Below are 18,509 nucleotides of genomic sequence, written 5' to 3' on the forward strand. Positions count from 1 at the left end.
AACCAAAATATAAACAAAACTAAAACCAGCGTTTTTTCTTCTTAAAGCTGTACTTTTTTTTTTTTTTGGTCCAGTTGTGGGGCTTGAACTCTGGGCCTGGGCGCTGTCCCTCAGCTCTTCAGCTCAAGGCTAGCACTCTACCACTTGAGCCACAGCGCCACCCCTGGCTTTTTTCTTATGTGGTGCTGAGGAATCGAACCCAGGGCCTCGGGCATGCAAGGCAAGCGCTCTACCACTGAGCTACCTTCCCAGCCCAAGCTGTACTTTTTTTGAAGAGACTACAGAACAGGTATGAGAAATAGTAAAATAATGATATCTCACTTATAGCATATACCTCAACAACAACAAAATTTAACTAAATACTGCCAGTTTTTTATACAAAAGCTACCAGGTATTGTCAATGATCCATGTATAACTTATCTAATCATTACAACACTCTACAAATCAGGCCTTATTATAATCACAGGTTCATAGAAGGCACAATGTATAACTGTCTGCAGTCACACAAGTGGTAAATAGATTAGACACAGCAGTATAGTTCGACTACCTTCAGCACCAGCTGATACTAACCCTCTGATACCAATCACTTTATTTTTCCATATAAAACTTGGCCAGGCTTAAAAATGTTCTTGACTTTTCCATATTTCTTGATTTTAGTATTATAATAATGAATAGATGAGGAATAACAAGTAACATGTACAAGAAGCATCCCAATATTCCAATGAGAATTCTGTCATGCAAGAGAGACCATATATATTCACAAATATTTAATATAACCTTTAAAAATGTGTAGCATTCTGAAACATGAAGAAACATTAGCCACAGATATAGTCAAACAACTTCTGAAATGCTTCAGGAGAAAAGAGCCTGACCTTAATAAAATACCAACCCTAAAATCCTGTGAGATATTTATAGCCAAAGCTTAGATATAATGGCACCATCAGTAAATTCATTCCTAGTCAACAAATGTTACTAGAGCTCCAAAGAACGGAGAAATTAAAACATGCTTTACATGGGAACGTTTTCCCCAGTGATCCTCATTTTTATATAGGAAATCAATTTGCATCACTGATAATATCATTCACATCAGACAACACAAAGTTGTTAGGAGGTAATTTAGTTTGCTGCTAAAGCAATTTGATACTTGTTCTGATTTGTGGTTTTCATTTTGTTTGTTAATGAAAAAAATTAATGAGCAATGTTACCAGAAATACAACTCATCAAAGCATTGGCATTATTAAAGAGGTTTGCCATATACCACACATTGGGATCATTGTGCAGCTGGGAGACCTCTTTTGCCAGGAAGACAATTGTGAATTAAATAGGATAGGCAAGGCCTTCAGGCCTGGTAGGCCCTCCCACATACCTTTACACTGATTTGTGTTTTTGTCAAGAATTGCCTTTGTGGATACAATTTTTCCATACCTGAAAGAGATAAAGAAAGAGAAAAAAGTCCATGTTATTATAACCCAACAGAAGTGTTTAACATGCATCTTTTATTATTATCATCTTTAAACAGTTGTACAAAAGGGGTTCGGAACAAGTCAGATTTATTATTATCATCTTTAAACAGTTGTACAAAAGGGGTTCGGAACAAGTCAGATTATGAGTCCAATGTATCTTGATTAACATCACCCTTTTCCTCATCTTTCAGCCCCACAAATGTTCTCAAGTTACAAGGTTCCATTTTCACATATGTACATTGAATATAATAACTGTTCTCTCTCTCTCTCTCTCTCTCTCTCTCTCTCTCTCTCTCTCTCTCTCTCTCTCTCTCTCTCTCTCTCCTTTTACCTCCTCCTCTATCCAAGAATCACCTCCCACAAAAACGTATTTCAACTTTGTGGTATTTATTTGTTAACGTATTTAAATGCATATAAGTGTACACAAAACTGAGCATGAAGCAGACATGCTGTTAGCTACCATTTGATACCTGGATGCTCTCTCATCAGTTCTTCTTTTTGAATTAGGAACATACTTCCTGACATAAGCACCAAGGGAAGGGGGCAGGGGGGGGCACCTTCACAGTTCACAGATCATCTATGAGCCTGTGTCATAGGATGCTGGAAGGGGATGGTATGTGATGGTAGCAGAAGTAAATATCAACCTATGGATTTGTGGAGATAAGTGTGAGCTTTGCTGCCACATTTCATGGAGTCTGTTCTCCATGCAGACAAATGCCTTTGCTATAACCTTGAACATTGCAGGCCACAGGAGTTTCTTCTGTAAAAATAAGCTATGCACAGAAACCTTATGGTTCAATCAACCTTTATGTGCTTCAGAAATCAGATGCAGAGCTTTAGAGTGCATAAGTTAAAAGAATAACAAACACCTCATCTTTTTTGGTTGGATGAGTCATATTCACTCTGTACATGATTTCATCATCCATAACGACATACACACTTACTTAAATCATGTCCTGGATCATTATTTATAAAGTGATGAAGATAATGTTACAGTTGTTATGAAGATTTACTCCAGTGTTTAGGACAGTGGCTGTTAAATAAGTGCTTACTAAGTTGAACTTTTCTTCTAATTGTTCTCTCTGACCTCTGGGAGGAATACAACAAACCCTCAAGTAGATTAGATGGATGGTTGCTAAAAGCAATATAAAGATAAAAGATTGTTATGAAGGGAAAAGGTAAGTGCCTGGCACTAGTAATCCTAGCTACTCAGGAGGCTAAAATCTAAGAATCATGGTTCAAAACCAACACAGGCAGAAAAGTCCATGAGACTCTTAGCCTTAATTACCTAAAAAAAGATGGAAGTGGAGGTGTGGCTTAAGTGGTAGAGCAACAATCTTGAACAAAAAAGCCAAGTATGAGTGTGAAGCCTGGAGTTCAGTAACCAGTACCAGCATATGCATGCGCATGCGCACGCACACACACACAAACACACACACACACACACACACAGAGGCACAGGCACACACACAGGCACACACATGCACTCATGCACACACACAAATAATAATTTACTTAAAAATTAAAGAGATGAATGTTACCTATTACACTATATCTTAAATTTGTAATTTACACTCTTATTTTCAGTGTAAAGATTTCAGGAACTATTTCTAATAAGCTCATTCTTACCAAACCCCACAAAGTGCTTTCTTATTCCCTCAAAATAACCTCCATGCTTCTCTTTCAGATTTTATTTCATCTCAAGACAGTCTTGGGCAAACAGCCAGTAAAATCATCTCCTACTTAAACCTTCTGTTTACAATAATACCAATTAGCTAGATGTCATGTTTATTAGCTTTGGTATATTCAAGCAAATCAACATTTAAAATGGATACAGATAGCAAAGAAGACAAGGACATTTTGTAAATTTTTTATTCCATTTAGTGTGTGAGAGTTTAAAACAAAACAAAACAAAACAAAAAAAACAACGAACAGAACTCAACAACACAGACCAGGGACAAAAATCCTTAACCTCTCCCCCCCCCCTCCCGCCCCTCCCTTCCCCCCCTTCCCACCAACTTTCCCCTGCTCCTTTTTTATTGTTATTATAAAGGTGATATACAGAAGTCTCCAGCACTGTTCATTGGCTGAGCAAGTACCCAAGCCATTTTGGAAAAAGCATTTTAGTGAGAACACTCAGCATTATGAAAAGAAGCATTTGGACAGGAGCCTGAGCCACTATGAGAACAAGAAGCTCCATGATTGGTCCCATCTTATGTGATTCAGCATTTTAGTGAGGCCTGCCACCTTTGATTTCTGTCACCTATCTGTTCACTTTTCTCTCTTTTAGTTTCATGCAGCAAAATTTGTTATAATACCACTCAAGAGCTCAGCAGAGGGAGTTTAAAGTTCTTTATTATGAACTGTTTTATTTATTTATTTATTTATTTATTCATTTATTTTTGTAGGTCCTGGGGCTTGAACTCTGGACCTGGGCGCTGACCCTCAGCTCTTCAGCTCAAGGCAAGCGCTCTACCACTTGAGCCACAGTGCCACTTCTGGTTTTGCTGGGGTTTATTGGAGATAAGAGTTGCATGGACTTTCCTGCCCAGCCTGGCTTTGAACAGTGATCCCCCAATCTCAGCCTCCTGAGTAGCTAGGATTACAGGCCTGAGCTCCTGGCACCCAGCTATGAACTGTTTTATAAAATTATATTAAGTTTCCAAAGAGAAAGAAAAACTTTGAGGCATAACACTTATGAGACATTTCATAAGTATAACAACTACTGCAAGCTTTTTAGTAGATATACAAGTTTTACTATTGAAAGGATTATTTAATGCAATGAAGTCAAAAGCATATTCCTCAGAGAGATTGTCGACAAAATTGAGTGTCTTGAACTGTCAGTGAAATATTTCTGAGTTTCATAACATTTAAAAACACACTTCTGTGATTAAATTGCAGGAGAATGCAACTGCTTCATTTAAAAGAGTCGGGATTCACAAAAGTAAAACAGATAAAGCCATATAATCTAGAAAGAAGTAGTTTCCTGAAGGTAATTTTCATTTCTTTTAAAGCTCACATGTACAAAAAGCAGAAGAAATGAAATTAAGTCTAAGTTTAAAATAATACATTTTCCCATAATTACAAAAATATATAAAACAAAATATCCATGTGGAAGAGAGGCTAGACTTTTTGTTTTTCAACACATTGACATCTTTGTATTAAATTTTGAGAAGCATGTTGCATAAAGCTGTTCTGTGTCACCTCAAAAGATCAATAGTTGTGGAACTATACCAGGAAGCCCATTGACCAGTGTATATTCAAGTAACTAATAATAATATAAATCATTGATGCAGTCCAACTACTTCTGTGAAAATTATGGGCTTTAGAGACTGCATTATATGCAGAACATTTAAAATTATATGTAAAATACATGTAACTCCCTAATTAACTATATAAAAGTATATGTTAAGCAATCTTGCTCAAAAACAAGCTTACAATCCAGGGGTAGGTTGCTCTTTTCTGTTGTTCTAGCTATTTAGGAAAATGAGTTCTGAGGATTGAGGTTCAAAAGTCAGCCCTGGAAGAAAAGTCTGTGAGATTCTTAGATCCAGTTAACCAGCAAAAAACCAGAATGGGAGCCGGGACTCAAATGGCAGAGTGCTAGACTAAAAGCTAAAGGACAATGCCTAGGCTATGAGTTCAATCCCTGTACACACACACACACACACACACACACACACACACACACACACACACACACACACACACGGGACTGTGTGTGCTTGTAAAAAAACACTAGTTGTTGGGATTCCAATAATTTGGTTTGTTAGGACAATCCAGAGGCAGATTTTAAAATTTATGTATTGGTATCTTAACTCCTCTATCAGTTACTTCACATTTCTTTGTCTTAATCTTCCCCAGTAGTGCTGCAGGTGTAAAAACAAACCACCTAGTACATTCCTTTCATTCTACAGGGCATTTTGCATGACAAAGAACACTTCCAGACACTTAAGTTTTTGCCACTCTGGAGAAAAAATGTATCTGTTCCCCATATACCAGAAAGAATAGAATGTCTACTTACATAATTCATTTTTATAACACATTTTTAATGTATTAATTTCCACCACAAAGTTTCACATGATTGTCTGCACATAAGATGGTATCTATTCTCATATCACCCAAAGCCTTGTTTTTCCAACTTTATTGAAACACCTATGACTGAATCTTTGTTTTATGTGCAGACCAGTAATACTTTTGGGAAGATGCCATGGCTATTGCTTATTTGTAGTGGAGACCATCTACACATAGTAGAAGTATAACATTCTTACTATTGGTAATGCTCCTCTAGGACAGATGAGACCAGCTGTTCTTAACTGGTTATAATAAGCTAATCATTAACTCGCAATGCTCTACTCTTGATTAATTATCTTTCTTTTTTTGTATTTAATTGTGCCTTAAGAGTCCACTGTAGATACCATTGTTCACACAATAATAAACTCTTTGTTATCATATGCTCAGTTGGATTGCAGTATCATCTCAGGAAAAGATAATCCAAGAATATGTTTTATATTTTAATAGTCCTTTAGTCCTGCATGGTGCTTACATCTTACTAACAACAGTCAAGGGAGACACTGTAAAAGCCTGATTTCTTTTTCTAGTCTTTCTATTTCCATCATATCCATAAATCTAACAAAATTTGATTACCACAAGATTCTTAGAATTTCCCTTGCTATAATGTAATTCTATCAACATCCAATTTTCTTCCTGATTTCCTACCTCCCTACCTATAACTCCCTTTGCCTAAAGTCAGGTTTTTGTTGTTTTTCTCGGTCAGATACAGTTTACTCTCCATTTCTTTTGCCCTGTATTCAGAGCCACCTCTGCCCCAGGATGCCCAGGAGTACCTCCATCTCAGATCAGTACCGACTGCTGGTGGAATCTTGACAGTTACTTGAGAAGATAGACCATGCTTTCCTACTGCCCTGTCTTGAATAGTAGAGACTCAGAAGGCCAAAGTGGGCACAGAGCCACTCAGCTCTGCTTATCTAGGGAAGGTGCTCGGGAGAAGGTGTGTCCAGGTGAGGGAAGGTGTGGCCAGGTGGGGGAAGGTGTGGCCAGGTGGGGGAAGGTGTGGCCAGGTGAGGGAAGGTGTGGCTAGGAGGAGGAAGGTGTGACCACAGAGCTGTGGAAGCTGTCTCAGTCCATGGGAGGCTTGACTTGGAGTGGCCCAGGATGTGACCTCAGAGAGTGGGGAGGTAACTGCCTCCAGGTGTGCTAGTTACCTAGGCAACTCAAGGTAGATACTGGGTGGGGATGTAGACAGGAAAGGGAGGTACCTGCTTGGCCTTCCTTGGTGGATTTTACAATAACATTATCAAGAAAGTTGTACTTCTTCTTGTATTAATGTCTTGTGGTAAACACGTTGTTTTAAAGTAAAACACGTGAATCAGCAACCTAAATCAATAAACTACATAAATACTCCACAAAAGTCGAATGGATAGGTACATTGAGTTATTTAAGAAATTCAAAGAGGGGACTGGGAAGGTGGCTCAGTGGTAGAGCGCTTGCCTTGCATGCATGAGGCCCTGGGTTCGATTCCTCAGCACCACATAAGCAAAAAGAAAAAAGCCAGAAGTGGCACTGTGGCTTAAGTGGTAGAGCGCTAGCCTTGAGCTGAAGAGCTGAGGGACAGCGCCCAGGCCCAGAGTTCAGGCCCCACGACCGGACCCAAAAAAAAAAAAGAAATTCAAAGAGTAGAATGGATAGATACACTGAGTTATTCAAGAAATGTAGTACCGTACCAGGATGAGGACAACCAATTAGAAACAAGGAAGTGAATGAATTACCAAACAATGTGGAGCAGAATACACCAGAGATAAAAAGTGCATAATATATATGTGTGTGTGTGTGTTAGGCAGAATGAAGGCCTGTAACTCTAGCTGCTCAGAAGGCTGGGATCTGAGGATCACCATTGAAAGCCAGCTCAAGCAGTAAAGTCTATGAGACTCATCTCCAACTAACCACTATCAATCCAGAAAAGTAGAGTTGAGGCTCAAGTGGCAGAGAGCTAGCCTTGAGCAAAAAAGTGCAGGGACAGAGACCAGATCCTAAGTTGAAGTGCCTGGCCAGGCACACACACACACACACACACACACACACACACACACACACACACACACACAATATTGTTTTATAGAAGCTAATTCATTAGAAGGCAAGGTCATAGTTACCCTTGGGAGTGGCAGGCAATTTGAAGGGGTCTGTGTGGTTGTTGCTATTCTGGTTATACTCTGTCTTGTGATGTCGCTGCTAGGTGTGTTCTATTTGTGAAATACAAGTTGTAGTTAGTTCATTTTCCCAGTTAATAATTTTAATAAAGCACAGGGCTGGGTGCAGATGACTCACACCTATAATCCTATGTACTCAGGAGACTGAAAGCTCAAGATTAAAATTTGAAGCCAGCCTGGGCAGAAAAGTCCATGATTTTCTTAACAACAATGAACCACTAAAAAGCCAAAAATAGAGCTGTGCTTCAAATGGTAGAGCATCAGCCTTTAACCATAAAGCTAAGGGACAATATCCAGGATCTCTCTCACTGGATCAAGCCCCAGGAAAGAGAGAGAGACAGAGACAGAGACAGAGAGACAGAGACAGAGAGACAGAGGACAGCCCTGAGGGTCAAACCACACACACACACACACACACACACACACACACACACACACTTTTTTTTTTAAATGAAAAGGAGCCCTCTGCAATCTAGAAAAGTACAAAAATGCTTCCTATCAGTAGTTCTCTCGGGAAATTTTTTATATAAATTCTCCAAAATCTTTCACTTAGAGAGGAGTGGAAACTGCCAGTCACCATACTGGATTTTGTGGTGTAAAAGGACTTTTAACTATACATATCAATGATTGTAACTAGGAGAAAGATTAACTAAGTTCTTCCTGATGTAAAATGAATTCCAGCAATAAAAGAGCATCTACCCTGAGTTCCAGTTCATGGGTGACTCATTGTAAATGAGTCAGGTTCATTCACTTTAGAGCACCATGATTTTTTCCAGTTGATGGCTCCTGGGTTTCATGGTGCTCTGGTCACAGATACATAATACATACAAAACTTACCACCAGAAAGGTACAATGTACTCTGTTCAGGAGGTGGACTTTTATGTACTTACCTTAAGTTTAACCATGGGAAAGCCAAAGTAAAAGAGGATATGTTTGCCTAACATGCCATGAGAGCAAAATTGGTTCCACTCTCCTAAACACTAAATATCATGAAAAGCTACATTTCATGCCCATAAAATTGGAAATTGCTAAACGGTCTTCAACCTGAACACTGACACTGTAGTAAGCCAATTTTTTTTTTCTAACAGAGCAAGAATATATATTTCTTGAAATAAGTTTGAAAAGGAAAAATACTGAAATTTATCTTACCCCACAAACACTATGTTGGTTAGTTGCCTTGTTTATGTAGGGTTTTACTTACCTGTGTATTTGACAGTTATTATCATATCACATGAATAATTTTGTATCTAAAACTAATCCATTTGGTTTTGTGCCAGTAATGGGGATTGAATTCAGGGCCTGGGCACTGTCCCTTAGCTTTTTCCCTCAAGGCTGGCACTCTACCACTTGTACCACAACTCTACTTCTGGTTATTTTCTGGTAAATTGTACCTGATGGGCTTTCTCCTGCGTAGCCTGGCTTCAAATCATAATCCTCAGATCTCAGCCTTCTGAGTAGCTAGGTGTGAATAGCCAGTGCCCATCAATACCAGCACTTTTAACAACTTCCCATATGACTTTTAAGTCAAGATTGTAATAAAAACAATGCATACAATATGAGAATTCTGTTACTATGTTAGACTACAATAAGGACAGACATTAAAACAAACACACAAGACACAAATTAGAAATGAGCCACACTGAGTGGTCAATAAGTGTTGTACTAACTAAAAAATTGAATCAGACTGAATTTCTGTACTTACTTGTTCATGAATTATGAATATTTATCAATCACTAAAAAATGTCCCCAGAAATACACAGGTAATAACTCCTTCAATTTATTTCCGCTGCTTTTTAATTTTGAGTATTTCATCTTTGAGTAGCAGCCAACCAATAAAACAACAACAACAACACCCTAAGCTAATCTACTTAAGAAAGGCTTGATTTTGTTAATAGCTTCAGAAGTTTCAGCCCATGGTGAATTGCCTTATTGTTTTGAAGTCTGTGACAAGGCAGGGCATCATTGTGGGAACTCGTGGTAGAAAAGGATGCTGTAACCAAGGCAGGCAAGAAACAGGAAGGAGTTGGGGTTCTGATATACCTTCCAAGGGGCTTGCTTGTTCCCAGTGACCTAGCTTCCATGAGATTACACTTTCTCCCTATTAGACTACATCTCAATAGTAGCAAGCTCAGATCAAGTATCTAGGGGACATTACATTTGAAGCTACAACACATCATTCTAGGTATGTTATTTTGCTAAGACATATATTTTGCCAATGACATATATATATATATATATGTATATATATATATACATATATATATATATGTGTGTGTGTGTGTGTGTGGATGGGGCATATGTTGATACTTGACCATAAATATTAGGCAATTTGTTATATCTAGGAATATTTTAGGGCTGGAATTTCTTATTTCTTTCTGGAAATAATATTTTTCTTAGCAATATAACATAAAAAATATGGCTACAGGTGTTTTCCCCTTTCTGTATGTCTGGTTACAGAAAATCCTTTTTCTACAGCATCTAAAGTATGGTCATTAAGTGAAGAGGTTGAATCTTGTTTGAGAAGTAACTAATACCTCTAGTTAGACATACATGCTGCTAGGACACTGAAAGGATTCATTCATTCATTCCATCTGAGGAAGAGTGTGTTTTGCAAAATAAAAGCATCTTTGAGGCCATAGAATTTCAATGTCATAGTGATGGTTGCTGACTAGTTTAATATACTGTCAAACCACATTTTAAACACACACACAAACACATATAACTTAACTATATGTTTTTTTTATATATAATTTGAATAGTACATTCAACAGTAAAAGTTTGGAATTAGCTATGGTAATCTATTTTCTATTTTTGTTTATTTACATCCCATCACAATCTTGTTTTGTGCTTTTATTTGTTGTAATTCAAATGGAATATAATCACTATATTTACTTACTATGTATGTTTAACTCCATTCTAAAATACACACACACACACACACACACATATACATACTGTTTTTATGAGCTTACATTAGCTATGTAGACAGGATTTTATTTTTTAAACTATACATTATAATATATATTTCATAAATGCCATTTTCTATTTCTTTATACATAACTATGGAATTATATTTTCTATAAACATAAATACTGAACACATGAAAAAATGTTTACTAGTAAATATTAAAATTTATTTAGGCTATATGTAATAGATGTAAAGTTTCTATTTTACATATTTTACTTTTTTAATGTATTTTTATTATCTTCAAGTAGTGTCTAAAGGAATTTCAATTCAACATGTCAGTTCATGAGTATAATGCCTTTTTTTGTCAGTCGTGGGACTTGAACTCTGGTTTGGGTGCTGTCCTTGCGCTCTTCAGCTCAAGGCGAGTGCTCTACCACTTGAGCCACAGTGCCACTTCTGGTTTTCTAGTGGTTTATTGGAGATAAGACTCTCACGGACTTTCTTGCCTGGGCTGACTTTGAACTTTGATGCTCAGATCTCAGCCTCCTGAGTAGCTAGGATTACAGGCGTGAGCCACCGGTGCCTGGCTGAGTATAATGCATTTTGATCAATGTCACCCCTTCTATTATTCTCACCCATCTCTCCCAAACCACCCATCCCAAGTTACCTAAAAAATATACTACTTTTACAGTTGTGAGTTATGTTCCATGCTGCAATACAAATGTCAAGATTTGCAGGCACCATCAAGCAATCACTGAGAACAAAGTCCCGGGAAGGACATATGGGAGGAGCTCCTTACTATAATAATCTCCCTCCAAAGGGCTCCATGGGACTTCTTTTGAATGCTCCATGGGACTTCTTTTAAATGGCTGGGGCATCTCACTAATTTTTTTCAAAGCTTTCTTTTCACTTTCAAATATACTTTGTTTGTTTTAGATCCTTTCCTGCCTTTTAATTCTTTAATGGGATGAGAAAATGAATCTGTCCCCCTAGAGGGCATCAAAATGAAATAAATATGTTAAAAATCAGATGACAAGTAGTAATGTGTTAATTTGGTAACATATACACTTTACTGCCCTGCAAAGTGAGGATTAAATCTTTGCCTAGAGATACTGGACTCTCATTTACACCTTGATCACCTTCTGAGAGGTGTCATCTATTATATTCACTCATTTTTTCATTCTTTTCACAAATAGTTATTGAGGCTGAGTTTTTAAGTATATATATATATATATATATATATATATATATATATATCTGAGTATATAAGTAATACTTATACCCTACTCTTGAAGAACTTATCTTCAACACCAGGATAGGAAAGCAATATAAAATGGATACTTGTTTAAAAAATAAATTTCTTTAAAAGTAAATTTTAACAAGTAATTGTGAATATCTCCTTGTGTAATTGCCAGAGAATGTTGTTCTTTATCTACCTTTTAGGGGACCAAGAGAAATCTCACATTTGCAAAATTAGAAATGTGCTTTTATAGCCTCTAGACTGGCCTGATGACTGGCTTTTTTTTTTTTTTGTCGGCCGTGGGGCTTGAACTCTGGGCCTGGGCGCTGTCCCTCAGCTCTTCAGCTCAAGGCGAGTGCTCTACCACTTGAGCTACAGCGCCACTTCCGGTTTTCTGGTGGTTTATTGGAGATCAGAGTCTCACGGTCTCTCCTGCCCGGGCTGGCTTTGAGCCGCCATCCTCAGATCTCAGCCTCCTGAGTAGCTAGGATTACAGGCGTGAGCCACCAGCGCCCGGCTGATGACTGGCTTTTATCCCAGCTTATTCATTGTGTGTAGGAATAGATGGAAAGTATAGGGAGGAGGGACTCAGGTTAAAAAGGACAAATCTAATTAAATTTACTTAAAAGCTGTATGAACTTGGAAAAGTAATCTAATATTCCAAAGTTTAAAGTTTTCATCTTACAAAGTAAGAATAAAATCAATTTGCTAGGTGAGTGTGAGTTTGAAATCAAACATCTAATGAAAACTGTAATATGGAAGGTGCTCAAATGATGGTGAGTATGTGTATATGTGTGCTTGTGCATAAATGCCATCCAAATATTGATAGGTGTGTATACATACTCTCAAAGTTGTCAGGTCTACATCAATGTTCAAAAATGAACAGATTTTTTTCCAGAGTTTTATTGTATATGAAGCTTTGTTGCTGAATTTTGGTAGGTGATCAGAGTAGCACAAAACATTATATGGGACCCTATACAATGAAGATATTGAAAGGGAAAGCGCACTGAGGAAACATACCCAGTATTACAAGTTTTTTTTTTTTTAAGTGAAATGAAATGTCAGGTGACTTTAAAGTGTGTGAACACAGCAGCTATTTATTTAGATGTGGGACAGGGACTGGCGGTCAGGGAGGTGAGAGTCTTCAGGTTAGCTTCCAAGGAGTTGCAGGGGTCCAGTGATTCACACCTGTAGCTTCTCAAGAGGCTGAGATCTGGGAATCATGGCTGGAAATCAGCCTAGGCAATAAAGTCCATGAGATTCTTCTAGAAGAATCTCTCTTTATCTCTTTACGCAAAAAGCCTAAAGTGAAAGCGAGGCATAAATGGTAGAGTACTGGACCTGAGTGAAATAGCCAATTAAGAAAGTGAGGCCCTGAATTCAAACCCTAGGACCAAAAGAAAAGAAAAGATAAGAAAAAAGAGAAAAATGAAAAAGAAAAAGAAAGAAAAAAATATCCAATAAAAGAAAAACATAACTTTTCAGAAAGAAAGGAAGAAAAGGGAAATTGGAACACATTCATGTTCCTGGTCACAAACTCTGTTTTCAGGCTTAGTAAATCTTCCTAGAAAATCTGTTTTATTTGGCCTTTATATTGTGTAATAAAAATTTTACACCAACTTTGAAGGCTTGAGTGGAAATCCCTTCCCTTCACCCAGTTTTTTTATTTCACTGGCCTCTCTGTGGAAATGTTTTCAGAGAGGTTAGGAAAGGAGAGGATGTTTAGTTCATCTCTTGTGTCATTTTTGAGAAGAGCATTCAGAATCCAAGGAAAAAATGCCTGAGTATTGTTTTTGGAGATTCAGGACTGGGGGTAGATAGAGAGGGAAAAATATGAATGACACAAAGAAATGAAGATTCAAATCTGTCATTGAGGGAGATTTCTAGAATAGCGGTCCTTATGGTACGATACATGGTTTAACTTTTGGACCCAATCCAGAAAAATCGGACAGTAATCTTTGGGGGTTGCAGCCCAGAGTAAGAAGAAGGCCCGCAGATGACTTTGACACACAGTACGTTTTGAGAGATATCAATTGGACAGACACAGTGCTATCAAAAGAACAAGTGTATTAAGGATGGATTTTTAAAAATAATTTGTGAAGTTTAATCTTGATGTGTAATACCCTTTACACATCTGGTTGAAGAAAAGGCACATCTGATGGAGGTAAAAGATATATTTGCACTGGGACCTGATGACTCATGAGTCTGTAATCCTAGCTACTCAAGATGCTGAGATCTTAGGACTGTGGTTTGAAGCCAGCCCAGACAGGAAGGTCCATGAGACTCTTCTCTCCAATGAACCAGCAAAAAGCAAAAAGAAGAGGTATAGCTCAGGTGGTAAAGCCCTAGCCTTGAATGACACCCAGCCCCCAAATTTCCATTCATTTTTAATTATAGGACTTCAACAGTTCTCTATCTGCCAATTTTCTTACTAAATTAACATTCTAACTCAATCAAACCACTGATTATCAACTAGTTATTTTAGGTGAAGAAATATAAAGAAATTGCCCATGTTTTCTCTGACTTTCTTCCTAAAGGGAATAAAGTATCTGTAAAAGAATGTCAAGAAAGCTGAACTTGAGTTTTTAAATGGTCAATGTATGACTTAAATGACAAATAGCATTAGGCAAACTGAACAAAATATAGTTTACTTTTTTCCCAGCATGGAATTTTATTTGAACAGAAGGAGGTGTTTGCAGTTTTGAAAGTGGATCTTCATGTCTATGGAAAATCTCCCTCAGTGGCAGGTATCTTGTGGATAAGAGCTGAGTGCTTTGCTGTTTACATTTGCCTTTTGCATTTGCATTTGCCTTTTAGAGCAGTGGTTTTTAAAGCATAAGCACCAGTTCCAGACTCCCCTGGGTTCTTGTTAGAAAGGCTAGATGTCTAGGTCTACTTTGTATCCACTGAGACTGAGACCCAGCAATCTAGTTTAACAGGCCTTCCACCAGATTCTAGTATACATTCAAGCTGAGAACTGTTTTCTTAAGAGTTGGGCAAGTGGAGAATGCATCATGCTAGAGAACCTACTTGTAGCATGAAAACAAGAACTTGCTTAATGATGATATACTGTCCTAAAAAGATAAATATTATCTCCCTCCCCCAGCTCTCTCTCTCTCTCTCTCTCTCTCTCTCTCTCTCTCTCTCTCTCTCTCTCTCTCTCTCTCTCTCTCTCTCTCTCTCTCTTTCTCGTACTGGGGCTTGAACCCTTTTGCTTAGCTTTTCTACCCAAGGCTGGTATTCCATCACTTGAGCCACATTTCCACTTCTAGCTTTTGCTGGTTAATTGAAAGTAAGAGTCTCATAGACTTTTCTGCCCAGGATGGCTGTGAGTCACGATCCTCAGATTTCAGTCTCCTAAGTAGCTAGGATTGTAGGTGTGAGCCACCAAAGTCCAGCTAAATTGTTTCTCTTACATAAAATAAATAGGAAAAGTATATCTGATTGTCAAAATGCTGCCCCTTCAACAAACACTTTCTCTTCTAATAATATTTCTCTACTTTTCCTTTCCAAATACTCTTTAAATGTTGTGTGTAGCATGTTTACTCCCAGATGTGTATTAATAAGACATTTTAGCTTCCACAGTAAACCTAGGAAATTTACCTGGTGTGACCCATGATTTAAAAGGTTGATTATTTCAGCCAGGGATAATGGCTTACACCTGTAATTCCAATTACTGAAAAGATGGAGATCAAAAGGTTCATGTATTAATATCAGCATTGGCAAAGAATTAGTGAGATTTCCATCTCAACAAATACTCTGGGTTCAAGTAGTGGTAAATACCTTTAATCTCAGCTATGTGGGAGGCATTGATAGGAGAAGTTAGCATAGATAAACTGGCATCTCATGAAAATATGAGATCCTACCTGTAAAATAACTAAGTAAAGAATGGCTGGGGACATAGTTCAAATGACAAAGCACCTGCGTAGCAAGAGTGAGGTCTGCAGTTCAAACCCCAGTGCTACCAAACAAAAGAAAAAAGTCTAATTATCTCTGTGAAAAAAGAAAGGATGCTCAGACTTCAATGCCCAATGACCAGCCTCTGGACCAATAGTTCTGGATTCCCAGTGGAATTGTGACACATTTAGCCTCTGGATGATAAAGGGCATGAATTTTTGATTTGAGAACTTGGAAGGACCAAGTACAAAACACTGAGTCAAGCACTTATAGAAGTATTGTCTTTTGATCCTCACCTTTTTCTTTTCTCATAGTCGTCAGGCCTAGGAGAAGAAATTTTTGTACATTTTTTCATACATAGCAAAGTACCAAAGGCAGGGTGGCTTAAAAGACTGATTTTTCTCACAGTTTTGGAACCAGAGATCAACAGCAGGCATGGTTGGTTCTATTGGGGTAGCTTCTGGTTGGCAGATGGCCTGTACTTATGTCTTCATGCATCGTTGTGGATGCCTGTCTCTTCACGGAATGAAGTAAGTTCCATTGGAATTACTCATTGGTACTGATTTTATTTTGATTATGACTTTCAGAGCCCTGCCTCCAAAGACAGTCACCTTCTGAGAAGCTGAGAAGAAAAATTTTTATTTTCATTTTATTTGTCCTTGCATTGGACTCAGAACCAGGGTGATCTCCCTTATCTTTTTCACTAAAAGCTGGTGCTCAACTGCTAGAGCAATACCTCCACTTCCGGCTTTTGACTGGTTCAATGGTCATGAGACTGTCACAGACTTTTGCCTGGCTTTGAACAATGATACTCACATCTCAGTTTCCTGAGTAACTAGGATTACAGGAATGAGCCGCTGGGGTCTAGCTAGAGATTTTAACACACACTTCAGCCCCTTGCAACATAAATAGCCATGGACATTTGTCTGTAGGTTGAGGTCGAGTCTCTGGAGTAGCAGTGACTGTGGTCTTGTCAATGCTATAATCTGGCAGCTAGATTATCCTGACATGTTACAACTTAGACTCCTGCCGGTTCGTATGCTCCATTAGCATCCCCAAATAGCCAAGATGAAAGAGTCATATCTGCAGAGGCAAACAACCACAATTGCTAAAAAAGATAATGTTTCATCCATTAAATAAATGTGATACCTTTTTCCAGCCCCCATATCATCACCGAAAGCATGTGAGAAATGAGTTAGCTGAGAGTTAATTGACTGCGGAAACGCTATTTTCAGTCTCTGCCTGTATTTTTTGAATTAATATACACAGTGGGTGATTCAGCAAAGGATTTAAAAATAAATTCTTTATAGAAATATCCTACAATTTGATGTCTTCATAATTCATGAAGAGAAGACCCATAATAGCTCTTATTTTCCTCTTCAAGTATGGAAAAATAAAAGATGCCATTAGTTTAAATTAGGCTTGTGCTTAGAATAATCAAGTATTTTAACAAATAGCATTTGATTCAGATGCCATTTAAGACAAAGGATGCCAGGAAAGAACTGGTTCTTTTAAAAAGGAAATGTAAAACTTGCATTGACAAGCTAGAGTATAAATATCTTAAAAGAGATGATAAGCTGAGCACTGGTGGCTGATGCCGGTAATTCTAGCTACTCAGGAGGCTGAAATCTGAGGATCATGGTTCAAGGGCTTTCAGGGCAGGAAAGGCCATGAGACTCTTATCTCCAGTTAAACACCTTTTAACCAGAAGTGGCACAGTGACACAAAGTGGTAGAATGTTGACCCTGAATGCAAAAGCTCAGGGACACTGCCTAGGCCCTGGGTTCAAGCTTCATTGACAAAAACACACAAACAAAAAAGAGATGATAAATGCTATATGAATATGTAACATTCATTTGTGAAAACTCAAAATATATTATGACTAGGTATTGTAGAAGCTAAAGAAAATACTGTTTGAGGCCTAGCTGTGGTCTTCATGATCATGCTGAGTGGTTAGAGGATGGATACATACAATGTACAGTTGGATATAATTTTTCCTTTCTTGCTGGTCCTGGGATTTGAACTCCAGGCCTTTGGCTTACTCAGTTTGCTTGCTCTCCTGCTGTTTCATCATTTGTGACTTGCCTCCAGTTTGGCATTTTGCTGGTTATTTGGGAGATGGAGTCTTTTAATCTTTTCTGCTTTTGAATGTGATCCTCAGGATCTCAACTCCTGAGTAACTACGAGTTTCACACTAGTGGTGTGAGGCCAATTGAATATTTTTTAATGTCAAAAAGCGTCTCAGCTGCATTGCAGTGGGCGCTGAGCACATCAGCTGGAGTGCCCACATGCAAAGCACTGTGATATAAAATATGTTGACTATATTTATTTTTCTCCTAATTTCAATCCCCTGAGGAAACAACTGTGAGTAGCATTTGTCTCTCCTCCATGAAGGAAATACAAGATGGAAAAGTAATTGGATTTGTCAGAAAGCTTCTGGAGCCAGAAGGCATAGGGGTTTAGGGCTTGGTATCTATTTCCAGAATCCACTCAATAATTTGTTCACATTATTTCTGCCAGTATCAGATTGCTTCTTCCACTAGTGGCTCACATAGTTGAAGAAAAGCTATGTGAAGACTGACTAAACATCTTCATTTAAAGCCTAAGAAAGGGAAGGGTGAGGAAGGTAACCACCTAGTCTTTCCTTTCCCTTAGGAGTGGGTTAAAAATACATGCACACACACACACACACACACACACACACACACACACACACACACACACATACCTTTAATTGCTCTAGTGATTTTTCATCTAGTATAGAAGTATACA

At 38.0% G+C, this 18,509-nt stretch overlaps 1 protein-coding gene across 1 annotated transcript in view; it reads right to left on the reverse strand.

Annotated features, from left to right (window-relative positions):
* Positions 1-18,509, reverse strand: part of Rbms3 (RNA binding motif single stranded interacting protein 3) — a 743,920-nt gene that overhangs the window by 516,089 nt on the left and 209,322 nt on the right. The window contains exon 3 of the mRNA XM_042666502.1: positions 1,367-1,425. Coding sequence (XP_042522436.1) covers positions 1,367-1,425 — 59 coding nt within the window. The remainder of the gene's footprint in view (positions 1-1,366; positions 1,426-18,509) is intronic.

This window comes from Dipodomys spectabilis, unplaced genomic scaffold (genome assembly GCF_019054845.1).
Source record: "Dipodomys spectabilis isolate Male_0828 unplaced genomic scaffold, ASM1905484v1 ptg000365l, whole genome shotgun sequence".
Classification (NCBI taxonomy): Eukaryota; Metazoa; Chordata; class Mammalia; order Rodentia; family Heteromyidae; genus Dipodomys; species Dipodomys spectabilis.